Source organism: Ictidomys tridecemlineatus, chromosome 9 (genome assembly GCF_052094955.1).
Source record: "Ictidomys tridecemlineatus isolate mIctTri1 chromosome 9, mIctTri1.hap1, whole genome shotgun sequence".
In the NCBI taxonomy this organism is placed as follows: Eukaryota; Metazoa; Chordata; class Mammalia; order Rodentia; family Sciuridae; genus Ictidomys; species Ictidomys tridecemlineatus.
The window spans coordinates 119666790-119687719 of NC_135485.1; the positions used below are offsets into that span (position 1 = coordinate 119666790).

Consider the following 20930-nt stretch of genomic DNA (forward strand, 5'->3'; position numbering starts at 1 on the left):
ATGGTCTTTTAACAATCTCTTAACACCATTTTTCAGTAGTCTACTGTCAACCTAAAATAACAAGCAGAAAGAGATTCTTCAAAGATAATGAATTTGTTCAAGAATGGAAATTGTAATGGCCAGATGTGTGAGCATGTCTTCAGGGGCAAAGGAAAACAAGAGTTTTTAGAGGTAAAAGGAAGAAGATTAAATTTCTTTGAAACAATTATCCTTGGCTACCAGAGTCAGTAACAAAGGAGGCGTCAGTCCAAGGTTAACAGGCAGTTACTGTGCAAATGTCCTCACAGAAATACTTTTGTACAGAGTTATGGTAACATTTCATGCGAGATGGTGGTCCTGGAAGAGCGTTTTGATAGTTCTTGTTATTAGGCATAGATCCATAACACACTTTATTACCTCATTATCTTGTACAAGGTAAAAGATATGCAAATAGCTGTCATACTATATTGTTTGGGAATGATGACAACAGAAGAACTATACATGTTCAATACAGATGAAAAATATTTTTATATTTTCCACCTGCAATTGCTTGTATCTGCAGATGCAGAACTCATGGGTATGGTCAAATTAATAAATAATTTAAAGACAAACTTAGAGGATATGATCCTTTTAAGAAAAAAATCTTGTAATTGAGATCAAAGAATAGTTCTATTCCATCAAGAATTATTGCTTGCTCTTGCTAGAGATAATCCATGTACATTAAAATTGATATACATTTCATTTTTTTATTTTTTTGCTACCAGGAATTGAACTCAGAGGCACTCAATCACTGAGCCACAACCCCAGCTCTATTTTGTATTTTATTTACCCTATGGTTTCCAGGAATATCAAATGATAGGAACTGAGTTCCTTAGCACCTCACTGTTGCTAAGGCTAGCTTTGAACTTGCAATTCTCCTGTCTCAGCCTCCCAAGCTGCTAGGAATACAGGATGCCACTGTGCCTGGCTGATGTACCTTTTAGATTCCTTTGATAAAATTATGTACTACTTCCCATAACATAAATTTAACCGAATACTTTCAATATTTGAACAAAATTTAAAAAGGAAAATGAAAACATATGATATGTAATCACCAAATCAATAAGTTTAAAATAATGATTCATTTAATATTTTGAATTAGATTTGAATGAGGTCACTATTTAGTCTGTTTACAACTCTTTTCTTCTGGAAAGAACATTCTTCTTTGGGAGAACATTTTGCTGTTTATTAGAGTTGACTGTATCTCCCACACCATGGGCCCTGGAGCTGGAGAAAGGTACACTATTGCTCTGTTGCGGTCCAAAAGGTTGAGAGTTGGGACACAGCCTGAGGAAGGAAGTGGTCTCCAACAGGAAAGAATAGAGCTAACGTCCACAGAGAAGAGACAAAGAGTCCCCAAGGTCTCTAGGAATAACCCATGACAGAAAATGCATCCAGTTCCAGACTCTTTTGAATTCTGTGAGTAAATGGACTAAATATCCAATGGATCCCCTCTAGACAAGTGTCAGGTAAATGTCTGTTATTGGTCATCTGTTAAGGAAAACAATGTTTCAAAAATAATATACAATGAAAGACTAAATTTATTATTTTTGAAGTTTTGTTTGAATTAATTTTGTACAGAATGACACTTATTACATAAAATATCAGAAAAAGCTGGTTTACAAGTTATGAAGTATGAGGTAAACAAAATGATGATATTCAGTGATTACATTAAAGAAAGTATCAGGAGAAACTGAATTTTTAATAGGAAAACACCTGTGTACAATATTACAATTTAACTCAATTATGTCTTATTTTAATGGTTAGATCATATCATTACAAACATGAAGTAATAAAGTCTTTTCCAGAGTTTAATCAAAACACCATGCTGCAAAACTATGTACACAAAAATATTACATTAAAAAGACTCCTCGTGCTCATGAAAATTTAGAAAATAAAATATAGACTGATAAAATTATTCAATGATATTTCAGATGACTTTAATCTGATTCATCACTGCTGAAGTAAGAGCTGTCACAGTATTCAGCTGTGTAAAGGAATTTATGAATGATTGGGTTCATCTTTGGTATCCAGTGTCGGGGAACTAGATATGTTGAAAGATTAAATAAATCCACAAACACCTTGTACCTGTCACTGAAAAAACATATGTAGATGTGTTAGATTTGTTGTCATGAAATATTTAAAATTTGTACCCCCAAATTTCTTTCCTCAAATATTTTCCATTAAACAGTTAAGATTCACTACCACATATTGCATGTTGTATATGTCATATGTATCATTAGTTATTATGTAGTATTTAGTATTAAGATTACCTAGTTTAGAAATCATATCTAAAGATTATTTCCATAAAACAATATTATATATTCAGTAGATTAAGCCCAGAGTGATACAGATGAAAATCTGGAGTCATTACTTTCATGCCACCATTATAAGGACAAGGGTGTGTTCTTATTTCCTATTTTTTAAGGATGGTACACAAAGTGATATATTTAAAAGCATGCATTTTTGGTTGTTCGTGGAAGAGTATTTCCAAACTGCAAAAGGAGCCACTGTGTAACTAACATGAAGAGAGTAATAAACTAAAACACCTTCTTAGATTGATTATAAATGTCTATAGAAGTGGTTTTATGTTAAAATTGCTTTTGCATTCTTTAGTGAACTACTTTAATGGTTGCACTTGTATAGTCAAAGATATTTGCTTTGAAGTCAAATAAACATGGGTTTGAATTCTGGTTCTGTCAACCCAACCCATTGGGCCTTGGACTTGGTAAACATTAGTAGTGTTCCAGTTACTAACTGTAAAATAAAAAACACAATCCCTTGGTTTGGCCAGGTCTTTTTGAAGATTAAATGAGATGATAACACACTTAGAAATACTACTATTTGTGTTCATTATTCCCAGCACCTACTGATGTATGTGCTAATTTTCTATAGACAACTAGTATTTCATGCGTACAGAAGTTATTCCCATGGAAAATGAAAATATATAAAATGTATAATCACAATTTCAACCTGTGCATTTTATAAATCAACCAATCAGTAATATCAGGGGTAAAAGGAATGTACTATAAAAAATGCAGGGACAAAAATGTGAATGTCTAACTTATTGAGCTGATCCTTCTTTTCCACAGAGCTATGTTTCCTCATTTTTAGGTGTGTCTGCCTGTGTATACATCTATCTATAATAATGAGCATATTAAATAAAATAAGAAGGCGATTGTCTTAAAACCTGCTCAATGTGTTTTAAGACCTCAATAAATATTGACCTCTTTCTCTGTAAAGACTGTGGAAAAAGAACCCTCTGGAGTAGCTGAAAGTAGCTTCCCAATATAAAACAGAGTCATATCAGGAAACAAGGAACTAGTCTAGCTGTGTTATTTATCTGACCAAGAAAATATTAGAGGAGTTAGTGATGAAAGTTTTAGTGTAGTTAAAGCTTGAGCTAGAATGAAATGAAGACTTTTCTTCCTGGACAAAAAGACTATTAATTCTTTTATGTTCTCACTAATCATGCAGCCATGGGTAGCAACGCTCCTTTTCATCACTGGACCAAATGAGTGAAGCTTCATAATTGAGGATTTTATACAATTACCTTCAAAGGATCAGGAGGAATATAATCATCTAACTACAAATGTGTTTTCAGCAGTTTAGACCGGAACAAACACAAATGACTTTTCCTAGATAATGGGCATAAGATATGGAGAAACAGAGGCCTGGTGACTTCCACCAGATGAGAAGAACCCCCTAGGCCCACTCACCTCACGGTGGAGCGCAGGTACTGATAGCCTGAGGAACCTCCAGTGCCAGCTTTGCTGCCCAGCATTCTGTGCACCACGCACACATGGTTATCTAGGCAAACACACAAATTTACGCCATGAATGTTTTTCTGCCATTAGTTCACCATGTTCTCAAAACAAGTGTTGGTAATGATTATTTCTGAGGAATGGCTGACACTTGCAATCACTTAGCCATATGGGAGGTTCACCTGTGGGAACCAGCGAAACAGTAAGGTTGCCTAGCACCCCACATAGTTTAGGCTACATGCATTTCACTCCATCCATCATTGTGGTTAGCCCGTGAAAAGAATACAAAGGGCAAGATCACATAATGACTTTCATGAGTCTATGCCAATTTTGCCTTATGGGTCTCTATTTTCACTCAAAAAAATAAAGATAATTAAAATTATATTTTAAAATTGCATTGACATAAAGATAAGCATATTACTATTAAATATTAAAATATTTTATTTGACCTAAACTTCAATTTTTTTTTCTGATTGTAAAATTGAAACATTTTCTTGAACCCTCAAAAATATTGAGTAACCAATCAGAATGAATTGGAGAATAGAAGGAGGACTTACATCTCCATTTGGTCATGAGACTATCTATGTCCATAAGGAATGTCAGCAGCTGAAAAGGAACCTGGAATCTAGGCTCTTCCCTAAAGGAGAAAATAACAAGAAGATATCTATCCAAGAAAATTCATGGCTTAAGAATGTCTGAGTTTTATAATTAATAAGTTGGCTCTGGCAGCAATGTTATATTTGTCTAACAGGATCCATAGCATTTTTGGATTATTCTCTTGGCTTCTGTTTCTTCATCTCAAAAATGGAAATAACACTACTCACTTTGCAGTATTTCTTTGAAATCTAGAAAGTTCTGGAAGTATACACAAAACAACCAGGAAGAATATAGATTCTAATTAAAAGAAACATATTTATACTATGTCATATTTCCCAGCTAGTACAGGTCAAAAGCTTCTAGGAAATACGTATACACAAAACACACACACACACACACACACACACACACACACACACACACACACACACATGCTTTTTATTTCCTATATTTGTTTTTCCATTTTCACCTAATCCTTCAACTTTCTCAGAGCATTTTTTCCTTAAGACATCTAAGTTTCAATGGTATATATGTATTTCCAGTTTAGGAAAAGAGCTTAAAGGTTTTGTTTATGCTAACACTCTGAAGAAACAGATTTGAGAGGATATTAAAAAATTAAAAGAGCCAGGCATGGTGGAGCATGCCAGTCATCCCAGGTACCCAGGAGGCTGAAGCAGGAGAATGCCAAGGTCAAGTCCACCCTGGGCAACTTAGTAAGATCTTCTCAAAATAGAAAATAAAATAGGCTGAGAAAATAGCTGAGTGGTAGAGTATTTGCCTAGCATGAGTGAGGTCTTTTATTTTATCCCTAGTTCTAAAAGAAAAATTTAAAATATAAGGTGGCAAAACATCCTGAAAATACAAGCATTGGAATCCTTTTTGCTAGCATGTTACCATGTTTTTGACATGGATGATTCGGATGGAAACTTCACACGCATGAAGGAATATGTGGACATTGAAGGAACACTTAAAACATTTTAGACAGTTAAAAAAATTATCTGAAATTGTTGAATAAGTAGAACAATGAATGGTTAACAAAATGTTTTCATTAATTCTTTTTCATTTTATAAAACAGAAATAACCAAACAACACTATTTAATGATAGAATATATTTTGTAACTGAGTTTCTCAGAAAAATTGAACTTTAGCCTGTTAAGACAATTAATAACATAAAATACTTTGAGAGAGAAAGAAAGAGACCTGTTGCAGAGATAAAGTTATAATTTTATTCCTTGCCATTTAAATGTAAAAATTTAAAAATAGAATTTTATTATTTTCTGTTTTCTTCAAAAATTAAATTACATATTAAATTATAATTATAATATATAAGCTATTCATTTGTCTTTACCTGTAAAAATATATCATCAGTGCTCCCTGGAGAGCTTTGTATGACAGTCGTCTTTCACCTGCAAGATACACAATTGTAATTTAAATGTTAGTTTAGGGCAGTCATATTAATATGGTATTATTACCTTAGATAATGAAATTAGTTTTTTAAAATGGTTGATATGCTATTAGAAAACATTGTAAGTTTTAGCTTAAATATCTTCTCCCTTGCTTGAATTTGAAAACGTTATCATTCAAAAAATTGTTTGAATATTGAATTCTAAAAGGCAAACTAAAGATTGTACATATACAATACACACCCATTTATACATTTTATTAGTTCATTATAGTTATACATTATAGTCAGATTCATTTGGACACACTGATAAATGCATATAACACAATTTGTCCCATTTCATTTCCCATTGTTTCCCCTTCCTTCCCCACTCTCTACCACTGAACCCCTTTCTCTACTCTACTGGCCTTCCTTCTATTTATTTATTGTTTTTTTGTGTGTGTGTTTGAAATAGGTGTATTGCAGTTATATTTAAAAGTGGAATTTGGGCTGGAGTTGTGGCTCAGTGATTGAACACTTGCCTAGTACATGTGAGGCACTGGGTACGATCTTCAACACCACATTAAAAAAATAAACAAATAAAATAAAGGTATTATGTCCATCTATAACTAAATTTTTTTAAAAAAAGTGGAATTCATTGTATATATTTATATATGCTCATAGCATAATTTGGTCCATTTCATAATCTTTAAATGTCCTATTAGGAAAACCTGGTATGAAAGAAATTACTTAACTTCGATGAAAAATGTATTTTCCATGTGAAATAGTATGGTTATTGCCTTTCAAAAAATTAAACTAGAACTTTTCTGTCTTCATTTTAAAGTGTTTTTCTCCATTTCACTTAAAAGCAGTTTCCTTAGCTTTAAGGAGTATAATGACCACATCAAAGCATCTGTGTGCTCTTAACAAGGCTTCACTCCTAATTACACTGTAGAAACAAAATTTTCCACACTTTACCAAGGTTTGTGAGAACACTGAGGATAACAACTTTACACCCTATAGAAACTATTTTCACATACCACTATGCCTTGTACTAATAAAAATTCAATGTTGTATCTATTCTGCCTGTTTCTTTTTTATTTTTAGTCATATAAGACAGTAGAATCTATCTTGACATATTTATACAAACATGAAGTACATTCATTCTAATTAGGATCCCAGTCTTATGATTGGACATGATGTAGAGATTCATTGTGTGTGTACACACACACACACACACACACACACACACACACACACACACACATATATATATATACACACACACACACACATACATATGAAAATCATGTCAGATTCATGCTACTCTTTCTGTTTTTTTTTTTTTCATACTAGGGATTAAAGTCAGAGGCATTCAACTACTGAGCCACATCCCCAGCTCTGTCTTCTATTTTATTTAGAGACAGTGTCTCACTAAGTTGCTTAGTACCTCACTTTTGCTGAGGCTGGCTTTGAACTCGTAATCATTGTGCCTCAGCCTCCAGAGGTGCTGGGATTATATGCATGCACCACTGTGTGCGGCTCTACTGTCTATTTCTAGTTTTGAGGTTTGAGTTTTGAGGTACTTGACAATAAAAATTCAATGAACACAATACACTGAAACAAATACAAGAAAAATTTGAATAATGAGGATACTGATTTTACTGGTTAATTAGTTTCAGTAAATTATAGCACAATATAAATTGCACCAAAAATCATCTTGGAAAACATCTCTGCCAAGCCATCCTCATACTCTGAGTAGCTCTTGTGTCCTCCTATCTCTACCAAAGTATGTACAATTGAAATGATTTTTCTTTCTTTCTTTTCCTTTTAGGCTGTGAGCTACTTGGAAAAAAACACTTTAAATTTACCTTGCTATCCCTCATGAATAGCATATACTATAAAATGTTGCTAGTATCTTTGAACACTGGGCATAGAAATATGTTAACATAGAACCATGAGTGACAACAATATCCAATTCTTGTTACTATAATTTCCAATAAGTAGAATAGCAATTTTCATTCTATGTTCCCCAAATAAAGTTTCCTAGTCTTCTAAAATTATATTGTGATACACTTATACATTCCAGGGAAAGGAACCTTAGGGGGAAAAAATACCTACCTTTACTAAGGAGATGTTCATGACGTTTCTCATCAAATAAGGACAGCAACACCTCTTTCTGTTTCTGAAATTCAGCCATCTGTTCCTCTTTTTCTTCAGACTCTTCTTTAGCCTTCAGGGAAAATACTACATTAATACTCTCTAAGAATAAATTTCTTCTTAAGCCAATTTCACTTAGGAGAAATATTCTGTCAGATTCAGAAAAAAGTATACTTGGAATATTTGTATTGTCATTTTATATGACAATTTGGAAACTATTTCTTATGAAAAGGGACCTTTAACACATGCACTGGCTCTATGTGTTTATTGAAGTTTAAATGATGTAAAAATCTGAAATTGTATATTTATTCTTTATAAATATCATGAAAATGGACCAAGATGACAAAATTGCAGAAACAAGTGATCAAGGATGATTGAATTTTAAATAGCAATTATTTATAATAAAACTAAAATAATTGTGCTTAAGAAAAGTTTAGAATTCTTGGTCAGTAAAACATGAACTCCATTGACATGCTATATCCAGTATTGCATTCTGTACATATAATTTAGATATGTTTTTATTCATTTGATATCTATTGGTTTTTTAAAATAAAATTTATTTTTTCTGACCACTGCACATGTTCTACTTACAATTCAATTAACCAAAGGCGGTGAATAAGCTAATATAATAATCTTCTCTTCATCAGAACAAACACACAGTGTAGTAAAAGAGACTGCCTGGGTATTATTGTCAATTAATTTTTCATTTATCCAGTAAATGTTCATGTGAAATTGATAGAGATAATAACTGTGAGCAAAAAATTGAGTTCCCTAATCTCACACCCCTTATCTAGTATGAATAATTACCCAAGCATAAAATTGCAACCATGAACAGTGCTATGTAGTATATTAGTGCCATAGTAACCCATAGTAAAGAGATTAGGGAAGGCTTTCCTAAGTCAGTCTTCCTTGACCCAAAACCCAAAAGATGGCACAGAGTTACCTGGTGAAGAATATTCTAAACTCAGAGAATAACATACAAAAATATTGTGTAAATACAAAGAAATAGACTGTGCTAGTGGAATAAGCTCAGTGTGGTTAGACCAATTGAAATCATGAAAGTCTTGTAGATGACATTAAGGATTTTTATCTTTATTCTAAAAATAATGGGGAAACACAAAAAATCTTTAAGCAATTGGGAGATGTGATCAGTTGTGCATTTCAAAAATGTTACTCAGGCTGTAGTGTCAAAAATGAACTGGAATGGAGCCATACTGAGGAGGTAGACAGGACATTTGAGATACTACCCCTCGGTCCGGGTGAAAAACAATGGCAGTTTTTGCTTGATGGTGGTAGGTGGAAGAGAAATATTTGAGAGTTATGCAGAAGACAAAATTAGTAGGATTTGGTAATAGCTTAAAGAAGTGGCTCAGGGGGGTGGGCACAAGGATCACTATTGATAATTACATGTTTTATATGAGATTAACTTTGAGAGGATCTCATTGGTATGAGAGTGGATGGAAGGAGCAATTTTCTAAGTTTTGTTTTATTGGTGTGTTTTTAAGAGGACCAGGAGGAAATATAAAATAGAATAGTAAATGTATGATCTGAAGTCTAAGGAGATATCCAAACCAGAGATAAATGTTCAATATTTTTTGATTTGTAAAAAAGATAATCATTGGTGAATAAAAAGATATTAAAACCATGGATATAAAATAGATCTTCTAATGAAAGAATATAGCGATAGAACAAAAAGGATCTAAGTTAATGTGTTCAAAACCCCATCATTTATTGCTCTGTGGAAAAAAAAATGAGTAAGCAAAGAAAAGGAAAAAATAAGAATGGAAACAATATTTATTAAAAATACTATTTTATTTTATTCAATTTTATTTTAATTATTATTTCATAATAATAAATAGTCATTGATATTGAGTGTTGTTGGGATACTAAATAAAATTAATGTTAAAAATGGCCATTGGGTTTATTTATATGGACGCCATTTGTAAATGATGAGGTGTAGGTTGAGAGTTAGATGGGAGATAAGGAACTAATCATTGTTCTAAATGCTTTACAAATGTCAGTCTAATGGAATGCCCACAATAATTCTGTGAGGTAGACTCCTCTATTTTACTAATAAGAACTGAAGCAAAGAGAGGTTATGTAACGTGTTTACTATCACACAGTTCCACAGTGGAAGTGGAATTTGAACCCATGCAGTATGACTTCAAAGTTCACTTTTTAAGAATTATTCTGATACAATCTATCAAGATAGAGAATTTAAACAACTCTTTTAAGAAATTTTGTCATGAAAAGAGGATGAGAGATTTGCAACTTGAGGGAAATGAAGAATGAACAGCATTTTTAAAGCAGAAATAATTATTTCTGGTCAAAAGAAAGAACATGGCAAAATATAAGAAAAATCTAAAGTTAAATGGCTAAATATATTTGGTTGACTACTTCTTTGTGTGATTAGTTATGCCTAGAATTAATCATAATTTGTAATTTTCAATTGAAATTGAAAAAATCTACTAAACTCAGCTTGTCACCACACACAAAATCTTAGTGTCTTTATTTAGTGGATTTTTATTGCACATGAAGAAAATTTAATTAATCATGTAATATAGCCCAGAAGATACATTTGTGAAAGAAAAAAATAAGAACTTAAGGAAATAGCAAGAAAATATTAAACTCTTAATTCTCCTTCTATAGTAAATTTATATTAGCTGTGTTTATATTTATGGCATCATAAATACCTGAATTTTTATAAATTCCTCTTCTAGGCCTTTGATGATATTTTTTTCAAGCTTTCCCCAGAAGTTAAATCCAAGTGGCTCTAAACCAGGTGTTCTTTCTAGCCATGCCTTAAGTAAATATTATTTTTTAGGTTAATACACAGTAAAATTTAAAATAATTAAAATACATTGTAACTATCATTTATAAAATTAAAACAAGAAATATTCATAATTAGAAAAAAACATGCCACAAGTTTATTTGTAAATATTTTCCTTGCTCTCCAATTTCTTCTCTTAGGAAAGAGCATTTAATATATTTCATTTTCTTAATCATTAAGGCAATCATCATTAATAATATCTACTCTTTTTTTTAAAGAAATACCTTATTACAAAAGTCCCAATATTCTGCTAGAAATCCATGAACATATCTAAACATTGTTTGAATGATATATTCTGGTTTATATAAAAAAGCAGTTTATGTTTTAGGAACTGAAGAAAGCATAAGATATGATCTCTTTTCATTTCAGGACTATAGTATACTTAGCAACTTTAAAAAAAATCCAATCATTTTTATATTTCACAAGACTTTGTAATCTAAAAGTAAAAATGAATTTTGCACAGCTATGAGTTATCATTTAAGCTACATTTAATTTTGAAAATAGCTTTGTGATTTAATTTCTCCTCATCTTTATAAGCCATTATATCATAATATATAGAAATGTAGTAATCAAGACACATTTATAACATCCAGGGGATTAATAAGGAGAGTATAATTCACTAAGAGAAAAGTTTAATTTGCAAAGTAAAAGGCTTTGTGAAAGAATTCAAAGTAGTACAATTCTTATTTAGTAATTTACTTATGAAGAATCAAATTAATAATTTATGAAGACTAGGTATAGATATCCCTAGGGAATTTGGATATGAAGGGAAAAAATCTGAAGAGTATGTTCTTGGTAATTAAACTTAATTAAGAAATGGAAATTTCCTATTACATTATATTTTAGAATAAAATTTATTGAACAATTCTTCATACCCAGTCTAAAAATCAGCTGATTAAAAGTTGCTCAGCAAGGATGTTTAAAGGTATTGTTTGAATAACATGAGGTTATTAAATATTAACATACATACACTTGATTTTAAAAATTTCTGGATTTCCCAAAAAGGTATTGATATTTTCAAAATTATAATAAATTGAATTTAGAAGTTTAGCATTTTGGAAAATTTTATTCTTTCCTTATATACCACAATTATATCCCTATTTGATATGAGTTTTAAAATTCGGATGTGGCAGACACTAAATCAATTAGATGCATTGAATTGAACTTTACAAGCAGTATATGAGCCTGTACCTCCACAAGCTTCAGAAGTGTTTTCTCCTGTTCAGACTTTAGCAGCAGTTCATTGTCTTCTCCTTTGAAGTTATCACGGTAATGTCTTCTATTGTAAGGGACTCTCATACTCTGAAGAACACCAATCTTGTTTTCTAATAGTCGGAACTGGAAACTCTGGAAGCCTGATGCTGGAGATAAGTACTCTCTGAGAATAAATGCAGAAGGAAAATGGGTTAGCAGTATAAATCACTGCAATGGTTTCTTCTGTTGTGAGGGACTGTCAGCGTAATACCAAGAGCAGACACATGAACCACCTGGAATTGTACCTATGATTGGGCCATTATTGAAATAAGGAAAATGAGCTGTCAATCAATTTGAAGTCAGCTTGTAGATTTGTGAAATATCAGATATATTTCACTATGTATAATATATAGTTTGGAATACATGATACTATATATTATATAAATTTACATAAATATATTGAATACTGTATACACATGTATCTATATATATGTATGTTTACATGTGCATATATGTCTGTGTGTGTATGTACATATATACTAGTAATTGTGTGTGTGCATATAAGTGTTTGCTAATTTTTTCCAAGATAAAGATAGGTAAGCCATAGGCAACTGTTTTATTCTACAATGTTAAAAGATGTTTTACAAGTATTATTTAATCCTTTCTATGAGTTACATTATTGGATATTATCATTCATCTTGTTTTCTAGTACTATTGTAAGCATCAGTGTGATAATGGACATTAAAGAAATAAGATACAGCCTAGTACAAAATAGGTAATATAAAAATGTGACTACTATCTCCCTAAAAATCACCCCCAAACTCTTATATCCTTATAAATGTCCTTCACCTAAATGATGTTGAAAATAAAATTTTTAATCTATCACAAAGAATTCTACCACTGCTCCTTTGATTGTCAAAAATATTTGGGACATTGCACATTACAAGATAAAATGCACTCAAAGTAAATTTCTGGAGAAAAATTTTCTAATTTTGGCGAGAAAAAGCATACATATATGCATTCACACAGCTATAATTGCCTGAAATTTTTGAGCTAAAATTTGTGGCTCAATACATAAGTTATGACACTTTGATTGACATGTTTATATATATATCACTACTGTTTCTTGTATTTTCAGATTTTGATTTTTAAATTAATTATACATATTTTGTTAACTATTTTAGCCAATTATTAAATCATCTAAAATGCTTTTTGGAAAAAAAATATGGCACACAATGATAAATTGAAACCAATTGATCATATTATTTTCACAAGTAAAAAATGAGTCATAAAATATTTTAATAATTTTTCAAATGCTTTGTGATTAAAGATCTCAAAATCCTTAAAGTGTCAGCAGAACAGGTTCCTCATGTCACATAAACCCCACTATGTTGTTTTCTGAATCCCACGGGTGCAGACCTGAAGTCATTGAAGTCCAAGGCTGTCATTGTTTCCAGGACAGAAAACTGCTGCACCAGGAGCTTGAGGATGACCACCACTCGGTGCATCCGGGTCACAACCTTGAGCATGTTCCTTTCATCCCTGACCTGGAGGTGAAGATATAAAACTGTGAGAAGATGCAGAGTAGAGTTAAATGACGATGCATCCTATTGATTTTATGTAGATATTAAAGATGAACGTTAGCACTAAAATGTGCCAAAATATATGTTGAACTAATAGAAATTCTGCAAGATCAGAATTTTCTTTTTATTTCTTTAGAATAAACAGAAAATACATGGAAGTAAAGTAGAAATAAATTCTGGAATACGACTCCCACTGATTCCCAAACAAGTTTCTCTTTTATTTTTGCTTCAAAGAAAAAAAAGCGTGACATGGGGACTTCCAGGAAGGATTAAGCAACATGTGAATAAATCTGCTCTTCAGAGAAAGCAGAAGTTGCCAAGATAAAACTGGGAATGGCACTCATATCCGTGAGAGGGTGCTGTCTGGTATGTGTGCAGTCTTTCCTGTGGATGGGCATTATCCGGAAAGGGCTTGAGAACATGGGAAACTGAGCTTGGAACATCCGCCTTCCCCTGAAGCACTGCCCTGCCAGCCTCTCACTCTTTTTGTCCTCTTTGTCATTTTCTTCCCCACTACCCTTCCTCCTCTTCTTCCCTTTACTTTCTTCCTGCTCTTCCTCAGCTTCCTGCTCCTCTGTCTTTTCCACTTTCCTCATTATTGCTCCTACCTTCCCACAGCTGCTATGCATTAGAATACAAACCCACCGCCTATTAATTAAAGGATCTCTGTTAGTTAGCCTGGTCACCTGCCATTACTTTGAAACTTGACTGTTGTTTTTTAAAAAATTTTCCAGTATTACTATATAATATTAATTGTTCTGGAAAGAACCATAGCAAAATTATTATATTAGTCAGTTCTGTGTAAAATTATGTGTGAATTTTTTTTCTCTTTTCTGCCTATTTGTAATTTCTTTTTATTCCTCCTAGCTTTCAAGAGAAAACTATTGAGTTCTAAGCACTAGAAACTGAAATTTGAATCTTAAAGCAATGGCACAGGGAAAATAAGTCTAAACTGTCTCCTCTGGGGGGAAAAATACTGTCTAAACTGTGTTTTTAAAAAATAAATCATCAAAAAGTGGTTTCAATATTAAGTTTTTCACATTAGTAATTTCTACATTTTTCCAAAGAATATCATGTCATAACTTACATGGCCATTCTGAAAGATCTCTCGAACAGAATCTAACTCCCAAAGGATTTGCTTAAACCAGAGTTCATAAGCTGTTAAAAAAAAATCTCAATTTGAAAATTACAAGAAACTCTTGGATGATAATTATATAAAAGATACATTTAACATATTGAAAAGAAATGAAAATATAACTTTAAAACAATCAATATCAATATAGACCCATTTAGGCTATAAATATTAGTGTTAACATTATAATAGCCTCATTTATTGATCGTTTAAATATGTCAGGCCTTTTACCTATATACTTTATATTTACTATTATTACACTAGTTCCTCTTAATCAAAATATTGTTTAGGTCTTTTAGAACTTAGCATACAACCTAATTCTCACTTCTTATGTGGAAGCCACAGGCATGCAGGGAAAAAGTAGTGATACTCAATTTCAATTACAAGGTGAGAAATTAATAATCATTAACTTAAATGAAATAGTGTAGGGTAGTAAAATTGAAAACTTAAGGTTGAGTTACTTAAAATGCTCTGTTCTGTTTATTTGCAAAAAAAAAAAAAAAATCTAGCAATTCACAGGCACAGGACAAATGGGAAAGTCACCAGATGTTTGTGGTAAAATGATAATGACAAAGCTTTATATTATTCCTAAGGATAATTCCAGGGGCAACTTCACAGCAATTGATTCATCATTGTCCAGTACATCTTCTCTGATCAAACTCATTTGCGTAAGTCAGAGTTCTGTCAAAGCATCTCTGTTGGAGGATTTAAGCAGGACCTTCTGAATAAATTTGTTTTCCCCTTTCATGGGGAACCACAACAATAAAATTGTCATTAAAGAAAAATGACAGGGCTGGGTATATGGCTCAAGTGGTAGTGCGCTAGCCTAGCATGCGTGCAGCCCGGGTTTGATCCTCAGCACCACATACAAACAGAAATGTTGTGTCCGCCCAAAAAAACTAAAAAATAAATATTAAAATTCTCTCTCTCTTCCCCCCACTCTCTCTTTAGAAAAAAAAGAAAAGAAAAATGACAGATATACAATCAATCAACAAATATATGAAAAACTGCTCATCATCTCTAGCAATCAGAGAAATGCAAATCAAAACTACTCTAAGATATCATCTCACTCCAGTCAGAATGGTAGCTATTATAAGACAAACAACAACAAGTGTTGTCGAGGATGTGGGGGAAAAGGTACACATGTACACTGCTGGTGGGACTTCAAATTGGTGCAGCCAATATGGAAAGCAGTATGAAGATTCCTTGTAAATCTGGGAATGCAACCACCATTTGACCTAGCTATTCCTCTCCTCGGACTATACCCTAAGGACTTAAAAATAGTATACTACAAGGATACAGCCACATCAATGTTTATAGCAGCACAATTCACAATAGCTAAACTGTGGAGTCAACCTAGATGTCCTTCAGTGAATGAATGGATAAAAAATGTGGCATATATACACAATGGAATTTACTCATGATTAAGAAAGAACAAAATCATGGCATTTGCAGGTAAATGGATGGCATTGGAGAAGATAATGCTAAGTGAAGTTAGCCAATCCCCAAAAAACAAATACAGAATGTTTTCTCTGATATAAGGAGGGTGACTCATAGTGGGGTAGGGAGGGAGAGCATGGGAGGATTAGATTAATTCTAGATAGGGAAGAGGGGTGGGACGGAAAGGGAGGGGGCAGGGGATTAGCAAGAATGGTGGAATATGATGGACATCATTATACAAAGTACATGTAAGAAGACTTGAATTGGGTGTCAACATACTTTATATACAAACAGAGATATGAAAAATTGTGTTATATATGTGTATTAAGAATTTAATGCAAAAAAGTACATGTGTAAAGGCATAAATTGGCGTGAACATACTTTGTATACAGAGATACGAAAAACTACTCTCTATATAATAAGAATCGTAATGCATTCCACTGTTGTCATGTATTTAAAAAAATAATAAAATCAATAAAAAACAAAGAAAAATGACAGAGCAAGGGGTATTGGAAGAAGCATAGTTAGAATCAATGCATTGGAAGTTATTAACAATTCTAAGTGGGGTGGAAATCTTAATTTTCCTTAACTTCAGTTGACTCACTTGTACAATGATCAATTAAACATCTACACATAGAAGCCTATGTTTCAAAATATTAAGGCTTGTAGTAACATGATGGAAATGGGAGACATTTTGATTCCTTTGTGTCACTAGACTATCCAGGATAAGAAAAAATGGTTCTCTCCATTAACTTATCCTACCCTTAATACTCGAAGTACCTAGAAAGTACAGATTTTGTCATATTCATCTAATATTTTTCCTCAGTACTTAGCACAGTGTTTTACATAATATAAATACTGGGTAATTGTATAACAAATAAATTAATTAAATAGTCAGTCAATGTATTAATTAGTGACCACTGAAGTCAATCATCTTAGATGTCTCTGGTGCATTCTATTTAGCTCTATCATATGGATAAGGGATATGTTTCTATGATAATGGGAAATCCAGTTATAATCACAATCTATGTTTAAGGAGATATGAGGGATCTTATTTTCATGTTTGGGTAAAGAGAAAATATTTATTGGTAAGATTATTTCTCCTCTGTATCCCTTTTGCAGATCTCACCTTGCAGGTGGCTATTCCCATAACCTATTGCCTATATACTATACTTAAGGGTGGAAGGAAAGTGTCCTTTTCAAATAATGATAGTCACCATTCATTGCATGCTCATTATGTGCTATAACTCAGGCTAATTGCTTAATGAACATTATCTATTTCATTTTCCTAGAATTTCTATAATGGGAACATACAATTATTCTCTCCATTTTACTGATGGGGGGAAAAGAGGTTCTCAGACCTAAGCAACTTGATTAAGGTCACATAATAGTAGAGATAGTGTTCTAAATAGATTCTGAATTCCAAGTTGGTGATACTATGCCATGATTCTTCTCTCATTGATTTTTCCCCTCTTTGGTATTGGGGATCCAGGGGCCCTCTACTAATAAGCTATATTGCCAGCCCTTTGTATTTTTATTTTTAAATTTTGAGACAGGCTCACACAAAATTACTGAGTCTCTTCCTGAGTTGCTGAGGCTGGCCTCAAACTTACAATCCTCCTGCCTCAGATTCCCAAGTCACTGGGATTGCAGGTGTGTACCACCATGCCTGGCTTCCTATTGATTTTGTGTTGGGATAAGCAACTAGTAAAAATACATATATAAAACAGGAGAAAAACACATAAAACCAACTATTTTACACCTTTAGTTTCTTTACTTGGCAGAGTTTGCCATTTTATCCCGCTAGTGAGGCAATCACCCATTTGAGAGAACACAAAGAATTAGCAGGAAAGAGGAAGATGTGTAGAAATAGGACATGGATAAGCATGAGTTACTGGGTCCTGGTTGACACAGGACTGTATTATGGCACTGACAATCATAGAGCAAGTGTTCGAGATATCATGGGTCATAGAACTCTTTAAGATACATATTCATGGAAATTTGCACACAATTTCAGAGTGCAGGGAACTTCCAAATTTAGAAAGTCTATAACTCCTTAAAACTGCTGCTCTGAAACTGGAAATACAGAAAGGATAAACACATTTGATAATAGATTCACATTTTTGCCCCGTACCAGATTTTTCTAAAATTATGTAAATCTGCAATAAATTTGAACAATTTATTTCTTGAAAGTAGATTTTTAATGTTGCAAATCAAGAAATAGCACCATCTTAACTTGCAAATTCTTTGCGAAATTCCAAGCGATGAAAAGTCCCCTTGGAGTTAAGGATAAACCTGAAGTCCTATTTGACCCAATTAGCAATGAAGGGACATAAAAATGACTATTGTGATGCCCCAAAAGGATACTATGAGAATTAATCTGTCAGCAAAATATTTTCAAGCACCAATAACAAAAACAGCTCCTTGATCTTTCACCATCTTCTAGATAAAAGATGGTAGCTGTCCTCATTTTCAATAATAAATGCCCAACAATTAGTTATAGTCCAGCCCTTTGCAACTTACCTTGATGAGTTATGATAAAAAGATGTTCATCATGGATTTTATTTCCTTTTATTTCACTTTGAAGTTCTTGTGCATTCAAAACTTTATCCAACTTTAAATGAAAAATAGGAAGACTGATTTTAGAATTATAGAACTTGAGTTTTTTTTTTTAAATCAATTTTAATAAGAAGTAGAGTATAACTCTGAAAAAGGTCCCCAAAGTCCCAGATTCTCAGAAACCAATCTAGTTTCTTTCAAAAAATGAATGTAGGAAGTTTCATCATAAAAAGTGAGTTGAATTTGGGATTTTTGTCCTTAGAAAAATTTGATTTGGTAGAACTTTGTCATAACAAGTGCAATAACATCACTGAGAAGTCTCATCTTGCCTGTCTCATGATGGGAGTGTGACAAAAGCTTGACAACTGGCTTAGCTGACTGCATCTTCCAGTCCTTTGTTCTTTTATTCTACTAAAGAGCCTAGTCTGTGAAGGTCTTAACATTCTTTATCAGTTCATCCTTAGAAGCCCATTGATCAAAGCATCAAAGTCCCTTACTTTTGCTTCTTAAAAAAAAAAAAAAGTAAAAAAGACAAACAGGATGAAATTTAGCTCAGAATAATATCCACATACTTCACTTGTTGAGACTTGAGATTTCTCTTTTATTTACTAATGATTTCAAGAAGATTCTCACTGCCCTTTATATTTCTCCTTTATGAAGAGAGTTTATAAAAATAATTCATTTTTGAGATGCACTTCCAGTTACCTAGGTTGTGATTCATTGACCACGTCTTATTTATCTACATTGTGCAATGTCTGCCTGTTATCTAAACTGCAATTTATCTTTTATACTCTTCTGCCCAGATTCTGAATTCTGTGCTTTTTACTACACCTCTATCAGAGAGGTGACTTTTCATATAGAATCTCTTTTTTTTTTTCAATCAGAAATTGAAAAAGCATAAATTTTCATGAAAAGGAGGTATCTTTAAGTCTGGTCAATTGATGATGCAGGAAAAACAAAGTCATATAGCAGAATTTAGAACCTAACACTGGAAGTGAAATATCATTAAGACCCTGCTACTTACCTGCAGGTAGTCCCCATAAACGAGACCCCCTTTGCTGGCTTTATTAACACCAGCTTGTGATTTGTCTTCTTCACTGCCTTCTATAGATAGATTTTTAAAAGCATATCTGCAGATTTAATAAAGGAGGAGAAAAAAAGCAGAGCTTGAGAAAACACAGTTAACTAATAACTGAGTGATTAAACTTCTAATTTAAGACAGGTGATAATTTTCAATTCTCTTTAAATTCAGAGATTAAAAATGATCATACCTGGCACCTGTAAGAGCTAAACTCCACTTAGAATACAGGTCAATACTCACCCAAAGTTGTTTCCTAAAAATGGGCACCCACTCATGTTAAAAAGACACTGAGGAGTGGGGAGTTGAGTCTAGATGGACGGTATCATTGACCTACCCAGATGTTATACAGCTGCCTTTTATGCATCCTGCTTACTGTGACCTAGCCAATCAGCATTCTTCTTATATTCCCAGCTAGTTTCTCATTTCTACTGGTACAGAGAGGGAAATTCAGAGTGGATTTTTATTGGGCACAATTTGTTTGCTAGTACAGCAGCTATTCTGCCAAACTTAATCACCTGATTTGCTAAGTTCTGCTTTTATTTTCAAAGTGAAAAAAATAAATTTAAATAAATCAATAGTCCAATTTAAAAAAAAACATTCATTCAGTTTCAAGTAACAATTTGGTGTAGTGTTAGAGTTTGCAATGATGATCAGATTATAAAAAAGAAACAAGTATTTATTCTCTCATAGTTGCTTATTCTTTTGAATCTTAAGCCAATAACTGAATTTGAATGTCTCTGGGGAAAAGAAAGCACTGTACAACAGAGGCTAGTACCTGCTCAGAACTCACTTGCATTTATTATCAGAGTTATCCTGGCCAAAATCTGCTCTAATAATTAGGAGCAGTTAAGCTCTCAACACATTGCACTGTAATTGAAGTGGATTGCTTCATCCTGTCACACCAATGACAGGTAATAGGAGTCATCCACATCAGGACACATTGTCTATAGAGAATTTAAAAACAATAATAGCTGTGGGTCCACAATTTGAAACAATGTCAGCAATAAAAAAAAAAAAATGCTTTCTAGAAACAATGAGCTAAATTTCATCCTGTTTGTCTTTTTTACTTTGTTTTTTTTTAAAAGCTCTAAAGAATTGCTGCAGGACCCTCACATCAGGGCAGAAGCTCTTAGCCTTGACCTTAGCCTGCCTTGGCTGCTCACTAAGAACTGTCCACAGAGACAGCACTTC

General features: G+C 32.8%; 1 protein-coding gene across 1 annotated transcript; it reads right to left on the bottom strand.

Annotated features, from left to right (window-relative positions):
• Positions 1 to 1541: 1541 nt before the first annotated feature.
• Positions 1542 to 20117, bottom strand: Tdo2 (tryptophan 2,3-dioxygenase). Its single transcript, XM_078021969.1, has 12 exons — positions 19980 to 20117; positions 19683 to 19788; positions 18623 to 18713; positions 14615 to 14685; positions 13364 to 13491; positions 11942 to 12128; positions 10614 to 10721; positions 7882 to 7993; positions 5728 to 5785; positions 4340 to 4419; positions 3738 to 3828; positions 1542 to 2112 (listed from the first exon to the last, which is right to left on the bottom strand). The coding sequence occupies exons 1-12, from the start codon at positions 20012 to 20014 to the stop codon at positions 1959 to 1961; spliced, it is 1221 nt and encodes a 406-aa protein (XP_077878095.1). The 5' UTR covers positions 20015 to 20117; the 3' UTR covers positions 1542 to 1958.
• Positions 20118 to 20930: the final 813 nt, after the last annotated feature.